The sequence below is a fragment of the Ranitomeya variabilis genome, chromosome 2 (genome assembly GCF_051348905.1).
Source record: "Ranitomeya variabilis isolate aRanVar5 chromosome 2, aRanVar5.hap1, whole genome shotgun sequence".
Taxonomy (NCBI): Eukaryota; Metazoa; Chordata; class Amphibia; order Anura; family Dendrobatidae; genus Ranitomeya; species Ranitomeya variabilis.
In genome coordinates, this window is record NC_135233.1 from 235539609 (window position 1) to 235566570 (window position 26962).

Consider the following 26962-nt stretch of genomic DNA (forward strand, 5'->3'; position numbering starts at 1 on the left):
ACACCAAAGAAACAATTTAATATTACACAATAAAAAACTTTTTTTCATGATCGGCACAGATATTGAGAAACACTGAAAATCCAAAAGTGGTGGCTCATCAGCACAGTCATGTCAGTCATCAGGGAGTGTCCGAAATGAACCCTGGAAAAAAAAAAAAAAGAGAAATGGAGGTTACCAGTAAGAAGAACACAGATATCCTGGGCTTCTAATTGGTGAAGTCATCTATTACATATCGGGGAATTATGGATCTGGGTATAGTTAAGTGAATGAGCCGTTCAGGGCCCCGGGAAAGTTTGTGGCTTCACCTGTGGGGGCGGAAAAGTGGTCCCAGAGTATAAGTCCCAGAGACTCCTGAATATACCGTATTTTTCGGACTATAAGACGCACCGGACCATAAGGCGCACCCCAAATTTGGGGTGAAAATTGCAGAAAAAAATATTTTTTATAAGATGGGGGTCCGTCTTATTGTCCGAATTTACAGTATCTTACCTGAAGGCTGGCGGTGGCAGAGCAGGGTCACAGGAGGCATGGTGTCGGCAGAGGTGGGGTGATGCGGTACGGCGTGCACCTGAGCAGGGTCCCTTCCTGCTTAGGTGGGCGACGCCACGGGCTGGTGTCCATGGGAGGGTTGCAGCACTGGTTACCGGCAGAGGTGCTGGGATGAGGAAGTGCTGGGATGAGGAGGTGCTGGGATGAGGAGGTGCTGGGATGAGGAGGTGCTGGGATCAGGAGGTGCTGGGATCAGGAGGTGCTGGGATCAGGAGGTGCAGGGATCAGGAGGTGCTGCGATCAGGAGGTGCTGCGATCAGGAGGTGCTGCGATCAGGAGGTGCTGCGTTCAGGAGGTGCAGGGATCAGGAGGTGCAGGGATCAGGAGGTGCAGGGATCAGGAGGTGCTGGGATCAGGAGGTGCTGGGATCAGGAGGCGCAGTGACAGGTATGGTGTGAGAGGGTCCCTTTCCCCGGTGAGGTGATGCAGCAGCCCGGTAAGCAGCAGAGCCGGGTGAATGCTGTTGTTATCGGTGGTGGCGGCCATCTTCCGGGGGCCGCGCGTGCGCAGATGAAGCGCTCTGCTTCTCGGGGCTTCAGGAAAATGGCCGCGGGAGGCCGCGCGTGCGCAGATGGAGATCGCGGCGGCCATTTTCCTGAAGCTAAGAACTTCAGAAAAATGGCCGCCGCGATCCCCATCTGCGCACGCGCGGCCTCCCGCGGCCATTTTCCTGAAGCCCCGGGAAGCAGAGCGCTTCATCTGCGCACGCGCGGCCCCCGGAAGATGGCCGCCACCACCGATGACAACAGGATTCACCCGGCTCTGCTGGTTACCGGGCTGCTGCATCACCTCACCGGGGAAAGGGACCCCGCTCACTGCGCCTCCTCATCTCCGCACGTCTGCCGCCGCACCTCTGCCGCCGCACCTCTGCCACCGCACCTCTGCCGCCACGGGTAAGCCTGCATTTCGACTATTAGACGCACCCCCCATTTCCCCCCCTTTTTTTGGGGGGGAAAAGTGCGTCTTGTAGTCCGAAAAATACAGTAAATAGATAGAAGAGGACAAGTCAAGGACTAGTGGATATAACCTGGTGACATTATATTTTAATGGCCCTCACTCTAGAAGTTCCTTCTCTGCTGAGTCACCGAGATCTAATTATTATCTATTCCGAGCGGTGAATAATGCAGCCAGCCTCCGAAAGTGCAAGGACAGCAAAGGAAGATGGAGGGGATCTTAGAGAAATGAAAATTAATGACAAGGAAAATAATAGGACTCATACACGCTCTCCGAGAAAGACCAGACCAGTTACTTTAATACTGCCCCCTATGTACAAGAATATAACTACTATATACTGCCCCTATGTACAAGAATATAACTACTAAAATACTGCTCCTATGTACAAGAATATAACTACTATAATACTGCCACTATGTACAAGGATATAACTACTATAATACTGTCCCTATGTACAAGAATATAACTACTAAAATACTGCTCCTATGTACAAGAATATAACTACTATAATACTGCCCCCTATGTACAAGAATATAACTACTATAATACTGTCCCCTATGTACAAGAATATAACTACAATAATACTGCTCCTATGTACAAGAATATAACTACTATAATACTGCCCCCTATGTACAAGAATATAACTACTATAATACTGCCCCCTATGTACAAGAATATAACTACTATAATACTTCTCCTATGTACAAGAATATAACTACAATAATACTGCTCCTATGTACAAGAATATAACTACTATAATACTGCCCCCTATGTACAAGAATATAACTACTATAATACTGCCCCTATGTACAAGAATATAACTACTATAATACTTCTCCTATGTACAAGAATATAACTACTATAATACTGCCCCCTATGTACAAGAATATAAGTACTATAATACTGCCCCTATGTACAAGAATATAACTACTATAATGCTTCTCCTATGTACAAGAATATAACTACTATAATACTGTTCCTATGTACAAGAATATAACTACTATAATACTGCCCCTATGTACAAGAATATAACTACTATAATACTGCCTCTATGTACAATGATATAACTACTATAATACTGCCCCTATGGACAAGGATATAACTACTATAACACTGCCCCTATGCACAAGAATATAACTATAATGCTGCCACTATGTACAAGGATATAACTACTATAATACTGTCCCTATGTACAAGAATATAACTACTAAAATACTGCCCCCTATGTACAAGAATATAACTACTATAATACTGCCCCCTATGTACAAGAATATGGCTACTATAATACTGCCCCCTATGTACAAGAATATAACTACTATAATACTGCCCCTATGTACAAGAATATAACTACTATAATACTTCTCCTATGTACAAGAATATAACTACTATAATACTGCCCCTATGTACAAGAATATAACTACTATAATGCTTCTCCTATGTACAAGAATATAACTACTATAATACTGTTCCTATGTACAAGAATATAACTGCTATAATACTGCCCCTATGTACAAGAATATAACTACTATAATACTGCCCCATGTACAAGAATATAACTACTATAATACTGCCTCTATGTACAATGATATAACTACTATAATACTGCCCCTATGGACAAGGATATAACTACTATAATACTACCCCTATGGACAAGGATATAACTACTATAACACTGCCCCTATGCACAAGAATATAACTATAATGCTGCCACTATGTACAAGGATATAACTACTATAATACTGTCCCTATGTACAAGAATATAACTACTAAAATACTGCCCCCTATGTACAAGAATATAACTACTATAATACTGCCCCCTATGTACAAGAATATAGCTACTATAATACTGTCCCCTATGTACAAGAATATAACTACTATAATACTGCTCCAATGTACAAGAATATAACTACTATAATACTGCCCCTATGGACAAGGATATAACTACTATAATACTGCCCCTATGCACAAGAATATAACTACTATAATACTGCTCCTATGTACAAGAATATTACTACTATAATACTGGCCCTATGTACAAGAATATAACTACTATAATACTGCCTCTATGTACAATGATATAACTACTATAATATTATTATTTTTATTATTATTATTTATTTATATAGCACCATTAATTCCATGGTGCTGTACATGAGAAGGGGTTACATCAAAATACAAATATCACTTACAGTAAACAAACTTAGGGTATGTTTCCACGTTCAGGAAACGCTGCGTTTTTGACGCTGCGTTTTTCCGCAGCGTCAAAAACGCAGCGTCCAGATGTTACAGCATAGTGGAGGGGATTTCATGAAATCCAGACTCCACTATGCGTTTAAAAACGCATGCGTTTTTGCCGCGAAAACGCATGCGTGGTGCGTTTTTTCTAAACGTAGCATGTTGCTACTATGAGCAAAACACGCAGGTACACCGCAGGTGACCTGCCAGTGACCTCAGGTGCAGTTTTGGTCAGGATTTTACCTGCATAAAATCCTGACCAAAGCCTGAAGCAAAACTGAACGTGGAAACATACCCTAAGGCCATGTGCACACGTTAAGTATTTTTCGCGTTTTTTTCGCGTTTTTTCGCTATAAAAACGTGATAAAAACGCGAAAAAAACGCGAAAAAAACGCTTACATATGCCTCCCATTATTTTAAGTGTATTCCGCATTTTTTGTGCAAATGTAGCCTTTTTTTCCGCGAAAAAATCGCATCGCGGAAAAAAAAGCAACATGTTCATTAAAATGCGGAATTGCAGAGGATTCCGCACACCTAGGGGTCCATTGATCTGCTTACTTCCCGCACGGGGCTGTGCACACCATGCGGGAAGTAAGCAGATTATGTGCGGTTGGTACCCAGGGTGGAGGAGAGGAGACTCTCCTCCACGCACTGGGCACCATATAAGTGGTCAAAAAATAAGAATTAAAATAAAAAATAGTCCTATACTCACCCTCGATGTCTTCCCGCCTCCACTGCATGCTGTCGCTTCGGTTCCTGTAGCTGATGTGCGGCGAAGGACCTTGCCGATGACGTCACTGTCCTGTGATTGGTCGTGAGCGGTCATGTGACCGCTAACGTGACCGTGACGTCACGGAAGGTCCTGTGCGCACAGACCAGCTATAGGAAGAGGAACGGACGCCGCTGAGGAGATGTCTGGGTGAGTATAAGCATTTTTTTTATTTTTTTTATTATTTTTAAACATTCTATCTTTTACTATAGATGCTGCATAAGCTGCATCTATAGTAAAAAGTTGGTCACACTTGTCAAACAGTATGTTTGACAAGTGTGACCAACCTGTCAGTCAGTTTTCCAAGCGATGCTACAGATCGCTTGGAAAACTTTAGCATTCTGCAAGCTAATTACGCTTGCAGAATGCTAAAAAAACGCGTAAAAAACGGAAAAAAAACGCAAAAAAAAAAATGCGGATTTCTTGCAGAAAATTTCCGGTTTTCTTCAGGAAATTTCTGCAAGAAATCCGCAACGTGTGCACATACCCTAAGGGTACGTTCACACAGGACTTTTTTGCTGCGTATTTTTGCTGCGTTTTTTTATGCTAATTTTCAGCTGCTTTTTACAGTACCAGCAAAGCCTATGAGATTTCAGAAATCTCATGCACACACATTGGGTTTTTGTTTGATCAGTATTTTCTGCTTTGCTGCGTTTTTTGGACATAGGGCATGTCACTTCTTTCAGCGTTTTTGCTGCGTTTTTTCACCCATTGACTTGAATGGGTGATGGAAAAACGCTGCAAAAACGCAGCAAAAACGCATGTAGCATTATTTGCTGCGTTTATTGTGCAGAAAAATCATGGCCAGCAGGAAGTGATCTCACAGCTAAGAGCTTAGGGGTGTGGTTAGGCTACGTTCACATTTGCGTTGTGCGCCGCAGCGTCGTCGCCGCAACAAAACGCATGCGTCGTGCGGCCCTATCTTTAACATTGGGGCCGCATGGCGCCGCATGTACATGTGTTGTCATGCGTTTTGGTGCGTCGTACGCCGCATGCGGCGTTAGGGCGCACCTGTCAGGGCGCGGCAAACGCAACATGTTGCATTTTTTTTGCGGCGCTGACTTTTTAAAAAACGCATGCGTCGTGTTTGCGTCGCTTTTGCGTCGTCGATGCGCCTTTTTTCCCATTGATTTGTATTGACAACGCAGACGACGCAAGTACTTGCGTCGTGGTGCGTTGTACAACGCATGCGTCTTCCAATAAATATGCAAAACATTGTATAGATTTTGGGGGGGCGCATGCGGCGCAAAACGCAGCGTTTTTTGTTCAAAACGCAACTGCGTTTTTGTTTGCGTTGTGCGTTGCGGCGCCGACGCTGCGGCGCACAACGCAAATGTGAACGTAGCCTTAGAGAGGTGTGAAGAGCCATTGTGAGCCATTGTGAGGTGTGAAGAGCCATTGTGAGGTGTCCTGATTGTGATCTATTGTGAGGGAGTTTCTGGTAGTGAGGTGTTAGCCATGTCTTGGTATAGGAGGATGAGCATTAATGTTTCCCAACTAATCATGGAGGTAATATTTTTTTTAATTTGTGATATATCTATCTATCCGATTGTTTGCAATGGTACACTTTGCGATGCTCATGTGCTGTTATGTACATGTTCATGTGTTCTGCATGTGTATGTTTGTATCTTCCTTGTCATGAATGTTGGCTTCATTTCATCTTGCATTTGGTAATTACTTTTTCATTTATTTTTCCAAGGTGGAAGCAATGCCTGTAATTTGGGATGTAGCTTGCCCAAACTACAGTGATCGTCAAAAAAAGGCCGATGCATGGCATGTAATTCACCGTAAATTGTTCCCCCGCTGGGATGAAGGCGATGCTAAGCTCCACTGGGGTCACTCAACTTTATTATCATGCACAAATAGACAAAAAAACGCACCAAAACCGCACAAAAAACGCATCTATTATAAGCAGCTGAAAATTGGCATAAAAAACGCAGCAAAAATACGCAGCAAAAATACGCAGCAAAAAAGTCCTGTGTGAACTTACCCTAACAGTGGCAGACTGGTACAGAGGGGAGAGGACCCTGCCCTTGCAGGCTTACATTCTACAGGATTATGGGGAAGGAGACAGTAGGGCACGGGTTGCAGTAGCTCCGATGGTGTTGAGGTGGCCGTGTGGTCATTATGCAGCGCCCCAGAGTCCTGGTCGTTGCAGTACTGATGCTCCGTCGCTAAGGGGGGCTATGGTACGTCTGATGGCACTGAAGGAGTTCACCTGACCAGGTATCACAGACACCAATACACTTCACAGTCTGGCCTCCAGGGGGAGCTAAGGGTACTATGTATTAGGCCACTCCTCACAATCTGGTAAAACTGGGGGTTGGATAGGAAGTTAGAGAGAAGCTGACTGGGAATCGAACAGGCAACACCCTGTGGCAGAGGGTGTTGCGGGGAGAGACTCAGGGGGGTCCCTGTCAGGGGTGGGATCCTGGCAGAGACCTAGCGAACTGAGAGAGTGTTACGGGACCGTGCCTGCACCTGATCGCGGCGGTTCCCTAAGAAAGGACAAGAAGCGAGGTCTATTGTGCTGAGTGAGAAACGAGATCAACGCAACAAGGAGAAACACCAGTAGGAGTCGTGCTGTAAGACGAGGCAACATCCTACTGAGGCGCGTAGCCGGTGGCCGGAACGCCGAGGAAGTATTAGGCTCCAAGCAATACTTCAAACCTACGGCAGGACAGTCAGCTTTAGGCGGGCTGTCTCACACAAATCACCTACGAAGACACAGGGGGCAACAACAGGAGAAGGACGACACTAGGGTCCAGGAAGAGCTCCGAGCCTACCCGTCATACGGGTGCGTCCTAGCCATATCATCTGGGGGACGAAGAAGAACATCAGAATCGAGTTGTGAGGGAACACGAGAAACAGACACAACAGTTGTGGGGACTATCCCGTAAGCACAGCAGGGGAGGACCACAACACACAAGCGCTAGAAGGTAGGCACAGATTTCCACCTGCAAAGGGAACTCTGGAGGTACCATCGGACCGGCCGGACTTGCGCAGCCTGGTTAACCGTATTCCGGACTGAGGATCCTGAAGCCTTCAGTAAAGAGGTAAAGAGACTGCAACCTGGTGTCCTCGTTATTTACTGTGACCAGCACTGCACCGCACGCACTACCACCACCATCCACACCTTTCATTGGGCGCCCCTCAGCAGGGTCACGGACCGGGTCTAGCCACCGTGACAACCCCAGAGCAGAGACCCAGAGGCCCGGTACCGGATACCCCTCGGCCCTGCAGCAGTGGGGGCGCTACAACTTGGCGTCACGAACAGGATCTACTTAAGCCTGAAGAATCAGGTCATGTGTGCCTTGGAACTGTGATTTGTTGTGCTTGGACTGTGACTTATTGCAAGGACTGTGTATTGCCACTTGCCGCCAAAAGTTCCCGCCAAAACCTGTCGCCATTGCAGCGCCACAGGGAGCGCAGAGGAAGAAGAAGGGCGTGCCATGGGAGGAGACTACCAAAGCGGCGCCAGAAGTAGCAACCGCCCCCCCCCCCTCCGACTTCTGCTGCGAGATGACGACCTGCCCAGCAGCAGAGGAGAACAGCCCCCTGATTTGCAACGGCGGGTACGAGGTGAAGAGGGAGCTCGACCTTGGAGAAATGGCGGAGCCAGGTGCATGCGTTGCCGCCGAACGCCGGACAGCGATGACGATCAGCAAGTGCCCGAGCGGCGGCGAAGTGATCCCGGCTTGCCCTCACCCACCAGAGGCGGACTCGCGTCCACCGCCGCTGAGGGATCTGAACTCCTTGGAGCCACCGGCGGAGGAGCCGAGCCTACCTATCCCAACCACGGAGCCATGGAGGGCGGAACCACATCAAGAGGCCACCTCGGAGGAACCGCAGTCCAGGCTGCGGCCGATTCCAGTGTCCTTGTCAGTGGAACGGATCGACATCGGTGGAATCATATCAGGCGCAGGTATGGAAGACGCACCTGCTCCCCTGACCGATCCTGCTCCCCTGACCGATCCCGCTCCCGCTCCTCACCCCAACAATGACCGTTTCCTCTCGGCAGGGCTGGTGGTGCTCACCCCCGACACGATGGGGAAGCTGGTACCTCCACTACCGACCACGATGGGGGAACCCATAGATGTGAGCCCAGAAGGGGTGATCCTCCAGTGGGACACCCCCTGGACCGGGCCAGATGGAATTCGGGAGGAAGGTCTCACCCTTGCTGTGCTCACTTGGGAACAATATAAACAATGTCTGATCCTACATTGGAAAAACCGAAGGGAGACCGAACAGACTGATCCGCTAACAGTACGACACTCAAAGCCTGCGCACGGCAGGAAAGACGTGGTAAAGCGGGGAACTGTGTTGGCCTTTCACCCAAAGCGGAGTTGGGGCTCCATACAGGAACCGGGACTACCGACTGATGTCTTCGTTACTAGTCATGATGTGAAGACTCCTTTCCGTAACCGATATGGTGACCCACTATTGCAAAGGGGGGACCAGGTGACCTACACCCGCCACCGGAGTGCACAAGGATGGTGCGCTCGGAACGTCCAACGATGTGGGCCTGAGGGGGTGTCACCTGTTGCTTCGACCATGATTGAACCAGACTTGACAGATCTTGTTACCGTCGCCACTGTACGCCTTGTTGCGGCTACCGAGCTTGCAGCCAGGGTTATCCTTCGAATCCAGACACCGGGTGACCTGACTGCACCTGAGAGACCAACCACTGACACCACATCAGCCGCAGATCTGGGGCCGAAGCCTGAACGGTCAAGAGGTGTCCACTATTGGCTGATGTCTGGTAACTTACTATGAAACTCTAGATGCCTTATAGAATGTAAATAGTTAACTGTTTGTCCTCTTGCTGCTATGACCCGATCAGGGTAACTCTTAAAGGGATCCCTTTGTTTACCCGGGATCCCTTCTTCTGCTTTTTGTTTTTGTTTCCTGTTTTATCATTGTTGAAAGAACTGCTGGATCATGAACACTGCATGATTACAAACTCCTTGTAAATAGTTTGCACCTTCTTAAAGGTGCCCTCTACTGGTTTTATAAAAGAAAGGACTCTTTGCGAAGAAACTGTTCCTGGAAGCAGTACTGGAGTCCTTGCTGCACACGGACTTGCAGCTTGAGAAGTTGCATTACCTCATAGAGACTTAGTCCCCTCTTAAAGGGAACGTTCACCCATAGCACTTAAAGTATAATGATGCCTTAAAAGAAATAGTGATAATGCTTACATGTAAAGTTATATGTAGTCAGACAGTTGATAGTAATAAATGTTTAATGATGTTGCTAGAAGAATGAGGACAGGAAATGAACCCAGATGGGGTTAGTCAGTGAGTCCTCCTAGGAGCCATACAGAGATGGCTCGGTGATCCTGAACTGAGAGGTGGAAGATAAGTTCTATACTGTGTATAGCAGCAGAAAGGCAGTAGGCCTGGGCGGAAAGGGGCGGTCCTGCAACAGAACGAGAGGCAGTAGGCCTGGGGCAGATAGACAGGCGGTCTTGCAGATGTAAAGGATGGAAAATGAAGGAAAAGTTGATTAGCCTTATAGTGTTTTATAAGAAGGTCTTTAGTGGATTTAGCGTGTACATCCTTGAAGGCAATGTTAAATTATTGTTCAAAAATTTGCACTTAGTAGAATACCCGGTTGGGTAAGAGAAGTTATTTATAGTATGTTATTTAAAATATTTAACCATGTTTGTAACGTTCAAGTGTCCTCACCTCCCATAAAGGGAAGCTCTGTTCAAACTTACTTATTGTTATTGCATTTCCAAAATTGTATGTCTTTTTGCTGACATGTATTGTTGTTTTCTTCCCAGTCCAGGAGTACTGGATTTAACCGGGGGGGAGTGCAGCGCCCCAGAGTCCTGGTCGTTGCAGTACTGATGCTCCGCCGCTAAGGGGGGCTATGGTACGTCTGATGGCACTGAAGGAGTTCACCTGACCAGGTATCACAGACACCAATACACTTCACAGTCTGGCCTCCAGGGGGAGCTAAGGGTACTATGTATTAGGCCACTCCTCACAATCTGGTAAAACTGGGGGTTGGATAGGAAGTTAGAGAGAAGCTGACTGGGAATCGAACAGGCAACACCCTGTGGCAGAGGGTGTTGCGGGGAGAGACTCAGGGGGGTCCCTGTCAGGGGTGGGATCCTGGCAGAGACCTAGCGAACTGAGAGAGTGTTACGGGACCGCGCCTGCACCTGATCGCGGCGGTTCCCTAAGAAAGGACAAGAAGCGAGGTCTATTGTGCTGAGTGAGAAAAAAGATCAACGCAACAAGGAGAAACACCAGTAGGAGTCGTGCTGTAAGACGAGGCAACATCCTACTGAGGCGCGTAGCCGGTGGCCGGAACGCCGAGGAAGTATTAGGCTCCAAGCAATACTTCAAACCTACGGCAGGACAGTCAGCTTTAGGCGGGCTGTCTCACACAAATCACCTACGAAGACACAGGGGGCAACAACAGGAGAAGGGCGACACTAGGGTCCAGGAAGAGCTCCGAGCCTACCCGTCATACGGGTGCGTCCTAGCCATATCATCTGGGGGACGAAGAAGAACATCAGAATCGAGTTGTGAGGGAACACGAGAAACAGACACAACAGTTTTGGGGACTATCCCGTAAGCACAGCAGGGGAGGACCACAACACACAAGCGCTAGAAGGTAGGCACAGATTTCCACCTGCAAAGGGAACTCTGGAGGTGCCATCGGACCGGCCGGACTTGCGCAGCCTGGTTAACCGTATTCCGGACTGAGGATCCTGAAGCCTTCAGTAAAGAGGTAAAGAGACTGCAACCTGGTGTCCTCGTTATTTACTGTGACCAGCACTGCACCGCACTACCACCACCATCCACACCTTTCATTGGGCGCCCCTCAGCAGGGTCACGGACCGGGTCTAGCCACCGTGACAAGCCCAGAGCAGAGACCCAGAGGCCCGGTACCGGGTACCCCTCGGCCCTGCAGCAGTGGGGGCGCTACAATTACAGGCTGTAAGGTTCTTTGAAGAGGTGGGTTTTCAGGTTTCTTTTGAAGGATCCAAAAGTAGTGGATAACCGGATGTGTTGGGGAACTGAATTCCAGAGGATGGGAGATATTTGGGAGAAGTCTTGGAGGCGATTGAGTGAGGAGCGAATAAGCGTGGAGGAGAGGAGGAGGTCTTGGGAGGACCAGAGATTACATGAGGGAAGATATTGAGAGATTAGTGTGGAAATATACGGAGGAGAAAGATTATGGATGGCTTTGTAGGTCAGTGTTAGTAATTTAAACTGGATATGCTGGGAAATTGGGAGCCAGTGAAGGGATATGCAAAGAGGGGAAGCAGGAGTGTAGCGAGGAGAGAGATTAATTAGTCGGGCAGCAGAGTTAAGGATGGACTGGAGGGGTGCGAGAGTGCTAGAAGGGAGGCCACAGAGGAGTATGTTGCAGTAGTCGAGGCGGGAGATGATTAGGGCATTCACAAGCATTTTGGTTGAGTGTGGGTTGAGGAAAGGACGGATTCTGGAAATATTTTTGAGCTGGAGGCGACAGGAGGTGGCGAGAGCTTGGACGTGCGGTTTGAAGGACAGGGCAGAGTCAAGGGTTACTCCGAGGCAGCAGATTTTGGGGACAGGGGAAAGTGTGATTTCATTTATTTTGATAGATTGATCAGGTAGGGAAGATATGCGTGATGGAGGAAAGATAATGAGTTCAGATTTGTCCACATTGAGCTTGAGGAAGCCAGAGGAGAAGAAGGAGGATATGGCTGATAGACACTCTGGGATTCTGGAGAGCAGAGAGGTGACATCTGCGCCAGAGAGGTAGATCTGAGTTTCATCAGCATATACAGGTCCTTCTCAAAAAATTAGCATATAGTGTTAAATTTCATTATTTACCATAATGTAATGATTACAATTAAACTTTCATATATTATAGATTCATTATCCACCAACTGAAATTTGTCAGGTCTTTTATTGTTTTAATACTGATGATTTTGGCCTACAACTCCTGATAACCCAAAAAACCTGTCTCAATAAATTAGCATATTTCACCCGTCCAATCAAATAAAAGTGTTTTTTAATAACAAACAAAAAAACCATCAAATAATAATGTTCAGTTATGCACTCAATACTTTGTCGGGAATCCTTTGGCAGAAATGACTGCTTCAATGCGGCGTGGCATGGAGGCAATCAGCCTGTTACACTGCTGAGATGTTATGGAGGCCCAGGATGCTTCAATAGCGGCCTTAAGCTCATCCAGAGTGTTGGGTCTTGCGTCTCTCAACTTTCTCTTCACAATATCCCACAGATTCTCTATGGGGTTCAGGTCAGGAGAGTTGGCTGGCCAATTGAGCACAGTAATACCATGGTCAGTAAACCATTTACCAGTGGTTTTGGCACTGTGAGCAGGTGCCAGGTCGTGCTGAAAAAAGAAATCTTCATCTCCATAAAGCATTTCAGCCGATGGAAGCATGAAGTGCTCCAAAATCTCCTGATAGCTAGCTGCATTGACCCTGCCCTTGATGAAACACAGTGGACCAACACCAGCAGCTGACATGGCACCCCACACCATCACTGACTGTGGGTACTTGACACTGGACTTCAGGCATTTTGGCATTTCCTTCTCCCCAGTCTTCCTCCAGACTCTGGCACCTTGATTTCCGAATGACATGCAAAATTTGCTTTCATCAGAAAAAAGTACTTGGGACCACTTAGCAACAGTCCAGTGCTGCTTCTCTAGCCCAGGTCAGGCGCTTCTGACGCTGTTTATGGTTCAAAAGTGGCTTTACCTGGGGAATGCGGCACCTGTAGCCCATTTCCTGCACACGCCTTTCCACACCAGACTCAGTCCACTGCTTCCTCAGGTTCCCCAAGGTCTGGAATCGGTCCTTCTCCACAATCTTCCTCAGGGTCCGGTCACCTCTTCTCGTTGTACAGCGTTTTCTGCCACATTGTTTCCTTCCAACAGACTTATCATTGAGGTGCCTTGATACAGCACTCTGGGAACAGCCTATTTGTTGAGAAATTTCTTTCTGGGTCTTACCCTCTTGCTTGAGGGTGTCAATGATGGCCTTCTTGACATCTGTCAGGTCGCTAGTCTTACCCATGATGGGGGTTTTGAGTAATGAACCAGGCAGGGAGTTTTTAAAAGCCTCAGGTATCTTTTGCATGTGTTTAGAGTTAATTAGTTGATTCAGAAGATTAGAGTAATAGGTCATTTAGAGAACCTTTTCTTGATATGCTAATTTATTGAGACAGGTTTTTTGGGTTATCAGGAGTTGTAGGCCAAAATCATCAGTATTAAAACAATAAAAGACCTGACAAATTTCAGTTGGTGGATAATGAATCTATAATATATGAAAGTTTAATTGTAATCATTACATTATGGTAAATAATGAAATTTAACACTATATGCTAATTTTTTGAGAAGGACCTGTAGATGGTACTGGAAGCCATAGGACCTTATGAGTTGTCCCAGGCCGAGTGTATAGCTTGAGAAGAGTAAGGGTCCTAGGACAGAGCCTTGGGTGACTCCAACAGAGAGGGGGCAAGGTGAAGAGGTAGTATGGGAGTAGGAAACGCTAAATGTGCGGTTGGCAAGGTATGAGGAGATCGAAGATAGGGCAAGGTCTTTGACCCCAAAGGAAGAGAGGATCTGTAGTAGGAGGCAGTGGTCAACTGTGTCGAAGGCAAAGGACAGGTCTAGGAGGAGGAGTATAGAGAATTGTCTGTTAGCTTTGGCTGTAAGTAAGTCGTTAGTAATTTTGGTCAGGGCAGTCTCAGTGGAATGGTGGGGACGGAAGCCAGATTGTAGGTCGTTGAAGAGAGAGTCAGATGCAAAGTGAGAGGAAAGTTCAGCATCGACGTGCTGCTCAAGTTGTTTGGAAGCAAATGGACAAGGATATAACCCTATGGACAAGGATATAACTACTATAATACTGCCCCTATGGACAAGGATATAACTACTATAATACTGCCCCTATGCACAAGAATATAACTACTATAATACTGCCACTATGTACAAGGATATAACTACTATAATACTGTCCCTATGTACAAGAATATAACTACTAAAATACTGCTCCTATGTACAAGAATATAACTACTATAATACTGGCCCCTATGTACAAGAATATAACTACTATAATACTGCTCCTATGTACAAGAATATAGCTACTATAATACTGCCCCCTATGTACAAGAATATAACTACTATAATACTGCCCCCTATGTACAAGAATATAACTACTATAATACTGCCCCTATGTTCAAGAATATAACTACTAAAATACTGCCTCTATGTATAATGATATAACTACTATAATACTGCCCCTATGTACAAGGATATAACTACTATAATACTGCCCCCTATGTACAAGAATATAACTACTATAATACTGCCCCTATGTACAAGAATATAGCTACTATAATATTGCTACCTATGTGCAAGAATATAGTAACTATAATACTGTCTCCTATGTACAAGAATATAGCTACTATAATACTGCTCCCTATGTACAGGAATATACGGTAGCTACTATAATACTGCTACCTATGTACAAGAATATAACTACTATAATACTGCCACTTAAAAACACTTTACTACTTTAAAAAAAAAAAAAAAAAAAAACCTTGCAAAAAAATGTATCTTTATATATATTAAATAAGGGGAAAAAGGCGTCAAAACCTTCATTAGCTAGATGGATAATAACAACCATCTCCCTAAGCATATGAGGCTGAGAAATTGCCTATACTCGAGGGTCTCAGGCCCCATTCCACCAGAGCGGTAGCAACATAATTGGCTGAAAGGGCTGGGGCTTCAGTAGAACAGATTTGTACGGCAGCTACCTGGTCTACCTTAAACACATTCTGTAAGCATTATAAGCTAGATACGTTAGCGAGTAGCCAGATGGCTTTCGGTCGGAAGGCTCTGCAGGCAGTAGTCCCACCCTAGAGATGTCTTACTTTGGTATTCTCCATGGTGCTGTCAGGAGGGACGTCCTGGAAAACGAGGATAAGACCTACCAGTAATATTGTTTCCAGGAGTCCATTCTGACAGCCAGGGCCGGACTGGGACTAAAATTCAGCCCTGGCATTTGAAGTTACACAGGCCCACTTGTCACATGGTGACTGTATAATATCTTTGCACACTTGTAGGCAGGGCCGGTTTTAGGCAAAGTAACATAGTAACATAGTTAGTAAGGCCGAAAAAAGACATTTGTCCATCCAGTTCAGCCTATATTCCATCATAATAAATCCCCAGATCTACGTCCTTCTATAGAACCTAATAATTGTATGATACAATACTGTTCTGCTCCAGGAAGACATCCAGGCCTCTCTTGAACCCCTCAACTGAGTTCGCCATCACCAAAGTGGGGCCCTAGGCAAAGTTTAAAATGGGGCCCCAAATGCTAACATATTGCACATCACACAGAAGCATTTCGGTTGTATTTACAAGCGCTGATCTCAGGCCGCTAAATGAGTGTCATCGACAATACTGAACTTGTTCAACGCTTGTTTCCCGGCCTCTTTCCACAAGCAGAGGAATAATGATCTACAGTTTACACCGGCGATGTGCTGCTGAGAACAAGGATTTTTGTTCCGACAAAAACAATTTGAATATGCAGCATTTTACTTGTTTAGTAAAATACACTCCATAGTCCTCCATATATTATAATGTGCACCACATTCCTCCATATAATACACTTCCTATAGTCCTCCATATATTAAAATACACTGCTCAGTCCTCCATATAGCATAATACACTCCTCATAGTCATCCATTTAGCATAATACACTCCTCATAGTGCTCCATATAGCATAATACACTCCTCATAGTGCTCCATATAGTATAATGCACCGCCATAGTCATCCATGTAGTACAATTTACTTCCCATAGTATAATGCACCCCATAGTTCTTCATGTAGTATAACATATTCCCATATAGTCCTCAATACAGTATAATGCAGCCCACATATAGTATAATGCAGCCACCACCCTACAGAATATAATGCAGCCAACCCAGAGTATAATGTAGCCACCCCATAGAATATAATGCAGCCCCCTCATAGTTTAATGCAGCCCCCTCATAGAGTATGATGCAATACTTCTCAAAGAATATAAATATAATACAACCCCCCATAGAATATAATGTAGCCCCGAATAGAATAGAATACAGCCCACCTCCCCACAGAATATAATGCAGCCCCATCAAAGAGTATGATGCAATCATCCCTCATAAAATCTAATACAGACCCCATAGAATATAATACAGCCCACCTCCCCATAATATATAATGCAGCCCCCATAGAATATAATGCAGCCCCCCATAGTATATAACACAGCCTCCCCCATAGAATATAATATAACCCCCATAGTATATAACACAGCCTCCCCTATAGAATATAATGTACCCCCACAATAGTATATAACACAGCCACATAGTATATAACACAGCCTCCCCCATAGAATATAATATACCCCCCATAGTATATAGCAAAGCCCGCATAGTATATAGCACAACCCGCATAGTATATAGCACAACCCGCATAGCATATAGTACAACCCGCATAGCAGATAACACAGCCCACGTAGTAGTATACAGCACAGCCCACACAGTAGTATACAGCACAGCCCACACAGTAGTATACAGCACAGCCTACACAGTAGTATACAGCACAGCCCACACAGTAGTATACAGCACAGCCCACGTATCAGTATACAGCACAGCCCACGTAACAGTATACAGCACAGCCCACATAGCAGTATGCAGCACAGCCCACATAGCAGTATACACCACAGCCCACGTTGCAGTATACAGCACAGCCCACATAGCGGTATACAGCACAGCCCACGTAGCAGTATACAGCGCAGCCCACATAGCAGTACACAGCGCAGCCCACGTAGCAGTATACAGCACAGCCCATGTAGCAGTATACAGCACAGCCCACACAGTAGTACATAGCACAGCCCACACAGTAGTATATAGAACAGCCCACACAGTAGTATATAGCACAGCTGACACAGTAGTATACAGCATAGCCCGCATAGTAGTATACAGCACAGCCCACATAGTAGTAATAGAGCACAGCCCACACAGTAGTATATAGCACAGCCCACACGGTAGTATATAGCACAGCCCACATAGTAGTATATAGCACAGCCCACACAGTAGTATATAGCACGGCCCACATAGTAGTATACAGCATGGCCCGCATCTCTCCTCCACCCCCCCCCCCCCCGAGAATGGCCTCACAGTCCAGTAAAAAACAAACAAAAAAGAAACACTCCTCACCTCTCCTTGTGCTCGCGTTGCTCCCTGCTCCTGTCTCGGCAGCTGCCGCTGCACTGCCTGGGACACAGTGAGTGTGCGCGCACCCGCAGTGTCGGAGGCATAGCGGGGAATGATGGGAGAGGGAGCGTCAGCGGACGCTCTCTCCTCCATCATTGCATTCAACTGTATTGGCGTCATAGACGCCGGTATAGCTGAATGCAGTGCTGGCGGGTGGGGGGGGGTGATTCGGCGCGCAGCGGCCCACTACTGGCACCGGCCCTTTTGGCATTTGCCAGAACTGCCCGATGGCCAGTCCTGCCCTGCTGACAGCACTGGTAATTCCCTCCCTTAAATTTTGTATTTGTGATGATAAACTTGTACAGAATTTCAATAAATAAGAATTGCATCCATCCTGGTGTGGTACTTGGAAAATCATTGGGGTAAGTGGGTGGGAGGGGTCTTTTAACCTCTTGTGTGTTTCCTGTCCCTATAAGGATAGAAGGGCGACCTCCATGGTGCTGTCAGGAGGGACGTCCTGGAAACAATATTACTGGTAGGTTTTCTCTTGATGTTTTCACCCACATTTTGTCCTTGCTCTAGCCTCTTACCCTATACAGCACACCATTATACTGTAGTAGTGCAGTATGATTACAGGTCTTCTGTGATCGTGTCGCAGGGCGGCCATGGATGCCTAAAGTCACCCTCGTCTTTCTAGCCCCCCAAAGTGATGCTATTGTGATTGACAGCGGCATCTAAGAGGTTATGGGACCTGGCTCTGATGAGTTGTTTCTCTGGGGTGGCATCTGTATACCGCAGCTGGCACCCGCACTCTATGCAGTGATCTTGGGGGTTAAAGTCCTTCAATAAGAGGGCATTCTGTATCATTGTGGGCAAGGTTCCCATAACGGTCAAACCCCTTTAATTATTCTCTTACCTTTCTTACTGGGTTTGACATCACTGGGGTTCAAAGCATCATGGCGTTTCCCAAGTGTGAACCCCAAAATGGACAGAACCAGACAGTCGAAGGTTCCCAGTATGGCCAGAATAAAGCCCCAGTGCACCGAGCAAGTGCCCAGCTGGTATCGGTCTGAGCGGTGGTTACAGAAAGGTCGCACAGCGGGCGAGTCCCAGCCGTCCGGGAACAGGATGCATGCCAGAGCCTGGCAGAAAGCTACGGAGAGAAGCAGAGACCAATAAATCAAGGTGCAATTAACAGTCCTACCATTTTTATACATCATTTGCTTGCCGTCAGTGAATTAATATAGACAGTGTATGTGCACGAGCCGAGGGTTTGTGTAACACTGGCATCCAGTCTAGACAATCCTCCACAAGCTCTATAATAGAAATTTGCCCCCTCGTCCTAAGTTGGAAATCCCCAACCGTCCATTACCAGCGGTCAGTTGCAGCCAGGCGCAGAGTTTGTAGACGCTGCCTGAGTGACAGAACCACAGTAGGACGATGGAGGCCAGGCTGAGCAGGACCAGCAGCAGAGCCCCCAGCATGAAGCCAGCCGCTGTCTGGAACGGTGGGAGAGGTTCCAGGACGCCATCAGGACCCCGACATTCTGTACCCCAATCCGACTCCTCGCACACTTGGTACAGTCCAAAATGTCCGCTGCCCTCTCCGCCTAATACCCAGGTGGGCTGCAGGAGGACAACAATCTCCAGGATCCCAAGAAACAGGGTGCAGGAAGCCCATAAAACGGTGACTGCCCGACCGTTCTGGACAAAGGCTGTTTCGTATAGATGGACGTGTCCAGGGGGATCCATGAGGGGGACCTAGAGAGGAAGGAGAAATCAGAAAATGATTTTACATCAGGTATCTAAACACAGAATATGTTGGGATACATATACATTCCTGATCTAGAACCTGCCTTCTCTATAGTTACATGACCTAGAACCTATCCCCTCCTCTATCATTACATGACCTAGAACCTGTCCCCTCCTCTATAGTTACATGATAAAGAACCTGCATCCACTATACAGTTACATGATCCAGAACTTGTCCCCTCCTCTATCGTTACATGATCCAGAACCTGCCTTCTCTATAGTTACATGATCCAGAACCTGTCTCCTCTTCAATAGTTACATGATCCAGAACCTGTTCCCTCCTCTAAAGTTACATGATCAAGAACTTGCATCCACTAGAGTTACATGATCCAGAATTTGTCCTCTCTATCGTTACATGATCCAGAACCTGCCTTCTCTATAAAATTACATGACCTAGACCCTGTCCCTTCCTCTATAGGGTTACATGATCAAGAACCTGCATCCTCTATATAAAGTTACATGATTGAGAACCTGCATCATCTATACAGATACATGATCCAGAACCTGTTCCCTCCTCTCTAGTTACATGATCCAGAACATGCCTCCTCTATACAGTTACATTATCCAGAACCTGCTTCCTCTATACAGTTACATTATCCAGGACCTGTCCCCTCCTCTATTGTTACATGATCCAAAACATGCCTCCTCTGTACAGTTACATTATCCTGAACCTGCCTCCTCTATACAGTTTCATGATCCAGGACCTGTCCCCTCCTCTATAGTTACATGATCAAGAACCTGCATCCTCTATACAGTTACATGATCCAGAACCTGTCCCCTCCTCTATAGTTACATGATCAAGAACCTGCATCCTATATACAGTTACATGATCCAGAACCTGTCCCCTACTCTTTTACCCTACTCTAGATCCAGAACCTGCCTTCTCTATACAGTTACATGACCTAGACCCTGTCCCCTCCTCGATATGGTTACATGATCAAGAACCTGCATCCTCTATACAGCTATATGATCCAGAACCTGTCTCCTCCTCTACAGTTACATGATCCAGAACATGCCTCCTCTATACAGTTTCATGACCTAGAACCTGTCAACGCCTTTATAGATATATGATCAAGAACCTTTATCCTCTACAGTTACATGATCGATAACCTGCATTCTCTATGCAGTTACATAATCCATAACCTGTCCCCTCCTCTAAAGTTACATGACCTAGAACCTGTATCCTCCTATATGGTTACATGATCCAGAACCTGTCTTCTCTTTTAGACATGTACATGAGCAAGAACCTTTCTCCTCTGCTCTACTGATACATAAATCAGAACCTGCCTTTACCACTATATTCAGTGACATGTAAAAGTTTGGGCACCACTGGTCAAAATGACTGTTATTGTGAATAGTGATAAGTGAACGTGCTCGGATAAGGTGTTATGAGCATGCTTGGGTGTTAACAGAGTGTTTTCATCGTGCTTGGAAATGTGCTTGAGTCCCCGCGGCTTCATGTCTCATAGCTGTTAGACAGCCGCAACACATGCAGAGATCACTTAAAAAACAGGCAATCCCTGCACGTGTTGCGGCTGTCTAACAGCTATGAGACATGCAGCCGCAGGGACTCAAACACATTTATCAAGCACGCCGAAGTCACTAGGTCACTACATGAGCATGCTGGGATAAGAACTTATCTGAGCACGTTCGCTCATCACTAATTGTGAACAGTTAAGTAAGTTGAAGATGACATGATCTCTAAAAGTCCTAAAGTTAAAGATGACACATTTCCTTTGTATTTTAGCCAAATCTCTCTCTCATATATATATGTCATCTTTTACATTTTAAAAAATTACAAAAAGGAAAATGGGCTAATACCAAAGTGTGGGCACCCTGCATGGTTAGTACCTGGTAGCTCCCCCTTTTGAAAGTATCACATCTTGTAAACGCTTTTTGTAGCCACACGAGTCTTTCAGTTCTTGTTTGAGGGATTTTCAGTCATTCTACCTTGGAAAAGTCTTCCAGTTCTGTGAGACTCCTGGGCCGTCTTGTATCCTCTGCTTTTTTGAGGTCCAGCCACAGATTTTCAATGATCGTCAGATCAGGGGACTGTGAGGGCCATTGTAAAACTTTCAGCTTGCGCCTTTTGAGGTAGTCTATTGTGGATTTTCATGTATGTTTAGGATCATTATCGATTTGTAGAAGCCATCCTCTTTTCAACTTCAGCTTTTTTAGGGTATGTGCACACGTTGCGGATTTGGCCCTGCAGATTCACAGCAGTTTTCCATGCAGTGTACAGTACCATGTAAACGTATGGAAAACCAAATCTGCAGTGCACATGCTGCAGAAAATTCCGCTCGGAAACGCTGCAGTTTATTTTCCGCAGCATGTCATTACTTTGTGCGGATTCCGCAGCGTTTTACACCTGTTCCATAATTGGAATCCACAGGTGTAAAAACGCAGGTGAATTTTGCACAAAATCAGCGATTTTTCAGAGTCCGCGCAGAAAAATCCGCAATGGAATCAGCAACGTGCACATAGCCTAACAGATGGTGTTATGTTTGCAGCAAGAATTTGTTGAAATTCCATTGAATCCATTCTTCCCTCTGCCTGTAAAATGTTCCCCCGTGCCATTGGCTGCAACACAACCCCAAAGCATGGTTGATCCACCCCCATGCTTAATGGTTGCAGAGATGTTGTTTTCCTGAAATTCTGTGCTCTTTTTTCTCCACACATACCTTTGATCATTGTGGCCAAAGAGTTCTATTTTATCTTCATTGGTCCACAGGACTTGTTTCCAAAATGCATCAGGCTTGTTTAGATATTCTTTCGCATACTTCTGACGCCGAAGTTTATGGTGAGGATGCAGAAGAGGTTTTCTTATGATGACTCTTCCATGAAGGCCATATTTGTGCAGGTGTCTCTGAACAGTAGAACAATGTACCACACCTCCAGACTCTGCTAAATCTTTCTGAAGGTCTTTTGCAGTCAAGCGGGGGTTCTGATTTGCCTTTCTAGCTCCATATGGTGCTCTGACTAGGTATTCATAATGCAGATATGCTGACAGGTCACCGATCCCTCAGTGACCTGCCCCCTAGCTTACTTCATATGGACACAGGACCTAGAAATAGCTTGTATCTCTATAGACACAAGATTTAGAACATGCATCCTTCCTTAAGCAGGTTCATAACTTAGACCGTGCCTCTCACTACAAATACCTCACCTAGAACTGGCCTAACATTGAGATATACAGTACAGACCAAAAGTTTGGACACACCTTCTCATTTAAAGATTTTTCTGTATTTTCATGACTATGAAAATTGTACATTCATACTGAAGGCATCAAAACTATGAATTAACACATGTGGAATTATATACTTAACAAAAAAGTGTGAAACAACTGAAAATATGTCTTATATTCTAGGTTCTTCAAAGTAGCCACCTTTTGCTTTGATGACTGCTTTGCACACTCTTGGCATTCTCTTGATGAGCTTCAATCTAGAACCCATCCTTCCTCACTACAAATACCTGATCCAGAATCTAACATTTCTTCACTAAGAATACCTGATCTAGAACGCATCTCCTCCTCGCTACAAATATATGGACACGTGAACTACTATGAAGATATCTAATCTAGATACTTCCATGTAAATCATTATTTTCTCACCGGCCCCCTCCATACAGCAATAACTGACGTAGAACCTTCCCATCAGCCGTACGGTGCTGCACCCCTACATCCGGCACCTCTATGGGGGCACGGCACTGTGATGGGGATAGGCAGTATCACTCACCTGCTGGTGCCTCCAGTCTTAGGGCATCACTTCTGCAGGAGCCGGTGTGAGAGCAGCGGATTCTCTCCTCCCCTTCTCTGCAGAACACAACCTCCCCCTCATGTCTGGCTGCAGTGATTCCAGCAGATATGGCCGCCATACTTGCCCTGGGAATTGGACTGCTATATTAACCCTTTACAGATGCAGCTACAATCTCTCTGGCTAGCTCACATAAGTATATATAGCCTCTACTCCGATATATGTGTTCTTCTGCTCATCATATATTGCATATGAAACCCTCTATGCTGCACACTGCTTGTGCCCCCACCTTCCTTCTACCAACACATGGCTGCTTCTTGTATATTAACCCCTTAACGACCAGAGGTATTTTTGTTTATGTGTTTTTGTCTCCTCCTTCCCAGAGCCATAACTTTTTTTTTTTTCCATCAATATGGCCATGTGAGGGCTTTTTTTTTGCGGGAAAAGATGTACTTTTGAACGACACCATTGGTTTTACCATATAGTGTACTGGAAAACGGGAAAAAAAATTTCAAGTGCGGTGAAATTACAAAAAAGTGCAATCCCACAGTTTTGTTGTTTTTTTTTACTATGTTCACTAAATGCTAAAATGACCTGCCATTATGATTCTCCAGGTCATTACGAGTTCATAGACACCAAACATATCTAGGTTTTTTTTTATTATTTAAATGGTGAAAAAAAATTCCAAAGTTTGCTAAAAAAACTCCCAAAAACTGCGCTATTTTTTGAGACCTGTAGCGTCTCCATTTTTCGTGATCTGAGGTTGGGTGAAATCTTATTTTTTTTGCGTGCCGAGCTGACGTTTTTAATGATACCATTTTGGTGCAGATACGATCTTTTGATCGCCCGTTATTGCATTTTTATGCAATACTAGACTGTGGCCCGATTCTAATGCATCGGGTATTCTAGAATATGCATGTCCCCGTAGTATATGGACAATGATGTTTCCAGAATTCGCGGCAGACTGTGCCCGTCGCTGATTGGTCGAGGCACCCTTTATGACATCATCGTCGCCATGGCAACCATTATGACATCTACGTCGATACTGTGCCCGTCGCTGATTGGTCGAGGCGAATTCGCGGCAGACTGTGCCCGTCGCTGATTGGTCGAGGCAACCTTTATGACATCATCGTCGCCATGCTGTGCCCGTCGCCTGTCGGCCTCGACCAATCAGAGACGCAGGATTTCCAGGACAGACAGACAGACAGACAGACAAACCCTTAGACAATTATATATATAGATCACAGCAACAAAAAAACCCGCAATTCTGTCATTTTGACTTTTTTTTCGTTACACAGTTTACCAATCAGGTTCATCCTTTTTATATTGATAGATCGGGCGATTCTGAACTCGGCGATACCAAATATGTGTATGTTTGATTTTTTAAAAAAATTATTTTGAATGGGGCGAAAATGGGGGGGGGGGGATTTGAACACTTATATTTTTTTTTTTATATTTCTAAAAACTTTTTATTACTTTGGCATGCTTCAATAGTCTCCATGGGAGACTAGAAGCTGCAGTTGTCTGATCGGCTCTGCTACTTACAGGCAATGATCACATATCCTGTGTGTAGCAGAAATGCTCACTTGATGAGCGCCACTCATAGCAATGTGGCAGTGACAATCATAGAAGTCTTCGGGAGACCTCTGATTGTTATGCCAATCTATCAGTGACCCGCAATCATGTGATGGGGTCACCGATAGGTGGGTTTAGTGACATGCTTCCAGTAAGCGCAAGATAAAGATAAATACCATTGTCAGAGATTGACAGCAGCATTTAACAGCCGTGGATGGATCGCGATTCCACCCGCGGCTGTTAGAGGCATTTGTCAGCTGTATATGTTAGCTGTCATGTGCCCGGAAAGGTGCGGGCTCAGCGCTGGAGCCCACACCAAACGGGGAGTCAGGCATCGGCGTATTATTACGCCCAATGTCGGAAAGGGGTTTAAAGAAGCTCTCCTTCCATCAACGTTTTTATCCTCTTAAAGGGAACCTGTCACTTGCATTTGGCGGGACCTTTTCTCGGTCCGATGGGCGGTGTTTTCGGGTGTTTTATTCACCCCTTCCTTTCCCGCTGGCTGCACGCTGGCCGCAATATTGGCTTGAAGTTGATTCGCTGTCCTCCGTAAAACACGCCTGCGCAAGGCAATCTTGCCTTGCGTACGCGCAGTATGCTTTGCCCAACTGCGGGCAAAGCCGAAAAGCATTAGTGCACATGCGCCGGCGCACTATGTCCCGGAAGTATTTCGCTGTGTTCCAGGACATAGTGCGCCGGCGCATGCGCACTAATGCTTTTCGGCTTTGCCCGCAGTTGGGCAAAGCATACTGCGCGTGCACAAGGCAAGATTGCCTTGCGCAGGCATGTTCTACGGAGGACAGCGAATCAACTTCAAGCCACTATTGCGGCCAGCGTGCAGCCAGCGGGAAAGGAAGGGGTGAATAAAACACCCGAAATCACCGCCCATCGGACTGAAAAAAGGTCCCACCAAATTCAGGTGACAGGTTCCCTTTAATATATTGTAGTGGTCATATTATATAGCACTGTGTACTTACAATTGCTCATTTTGCCTTTCTATCTACTTAATTATCCTCTTTTCCACTAGGTCTGGGACATGTGATTAATAACTGACTAGCTAAATCCTTCTAAGCTCTATGTAGAAACAGGAGGTCAATTTTCCCTGAATGAGTAGTCAGTCACAGTAACAAAGTCCCTGGCAGGGGGAGGAAGAGGGGAATGATTTCTGCAGGGACAAGAGACTTCCTGTTTCTACATAAAGCAGAGAAAAGAGAAGAATTAGCTGGGTAGAAAGGCAAAATGAGCAATTGTAAGTATACAGTGCTATATAATATGATGACTGCAATATATTGAGCACTTTGATCAATCTGCTTCTTTAAATAAACCTTTAAAGTATGTGGTTTCAAGTGTCCGGTTATTGCCCTATACAGAGTATACAGTTATAGATCTGCTCCATGGGCCCCATGACAATGTGAAGGGTTAAACTAAGAAAAATTAAAGCAGGCTTCATTTTCTGCTTTTCGACTCTATCTTGCTGTTTTGAGATACATTTTTGTTACTAGGTAAAGTTCACAGCCGTTATGAGACCTTGATTGTTTCAACCTGGACAGGACATGAGACTGAGGGTGTATTGTTCTACGAGACTTTGACGTACAGACTGTTCCTGCATTCTTATAGGTTAAGAGCTGTGAGCGTGTTCTTATGCTGATTGGTTGAAGTATGATTATGAAAAGTGATACACAATAAACGGGGGCCAGAGATCTGCTCGATCCCCCCAAACAGAGACACACTTCTCCGTCTGGTCATTTTCAGTTGCCGGCAATGCTCTGTAGATCAATTTGAAAATCACTGAGTCAACCGTGAAGGATCACTTTAGATCCTCCCTCAACAGCTTGGTGCCCGAACGTGGGGCCCCAAACAGGAACGCTTCTGCCCCCCGGAGGACAACAAGACAAAAGGACCCTCGGACCGGACACAGGCACTTGAAAATTGGGACTGATCATCCCCCACAACAACCACGGTAAGTTGGCAGTTATACTGTTCAGACTGACAGTTTGGTGTGGTTTTCCAGTGTTTGTTGCTGCAAAGAGGATCTGAGGTTTGTCCCCAATGGTGGGGTGATTCTTGGGAGGAATCGTATAGAGGTG

The 26962-nt window shown here is 45.7% G+C and overlaps 1 protein-coding gene across 2 annotated transcripts; it reads right to left on the reverse strand.

Annotated features, from left to right (window-relative positions):
- On the reverse strand, positions 1-23623 carry LOC143809290 (LHFPL tetraspan subfamily member 3 protein-like). Of its 2 annotated transcripts, none has more exons than XM_077292391.1 (4): positions 23283-23623; positions 19312-19497; positions 18654-18890; positions 1-141 (listed from the first exon to the last, which is right to left on the reverse strand). In XM_077292391.1, the coding sequence occupies exons 1-4, from the start codon at positions 23419-23421 to the stop codon at positions 119-121; spliced, it is 585 nt and encodes a 194-aa protein (XP_077148506.1). In that variant the 5' UTR covers positions 23422-23623; the 3' UTR covers positions 1-118. The 2 variants fall into 2 exon arrangements, with proteins under 2 accessions (XP_077148506.1, XP_077148505.1); XM_077292390.1 differs by having other exon boundaries at positions 19110-19497; positions 23283-23419.
- Between the last annotated feature and the right edge of the window lie 3339 nt (positions 23624-26962).

What these genes read in the sequence shown, in the direction of transcription:
- LOC143809290 (XM_077292390.1), bottom strand. Translation starts at nt 19,488, where the DNA reads ATGGATCCCCCTGGACACGTCCATCTATACGAAACAGCCTTTGTCCAG. An exon ending in CTGGCTGCAACTGACCGCTG is followed by an intron (nt 18,891 to 19,109) that starts GTAATGGACGGT and finishes TTCTCTCCGTAG; the next exon opens with CTTTCTGCCAGGCTCTGGCA. An exon ending in TGTCAAACCCAGTAAGAAAG is followed by an intron (nt 142 to 18,653) that starts GTAAGAGAATAA and finishes TTTTTTTTCCAG; the next exon opens with GGTTCATTTCGGACACTCCC.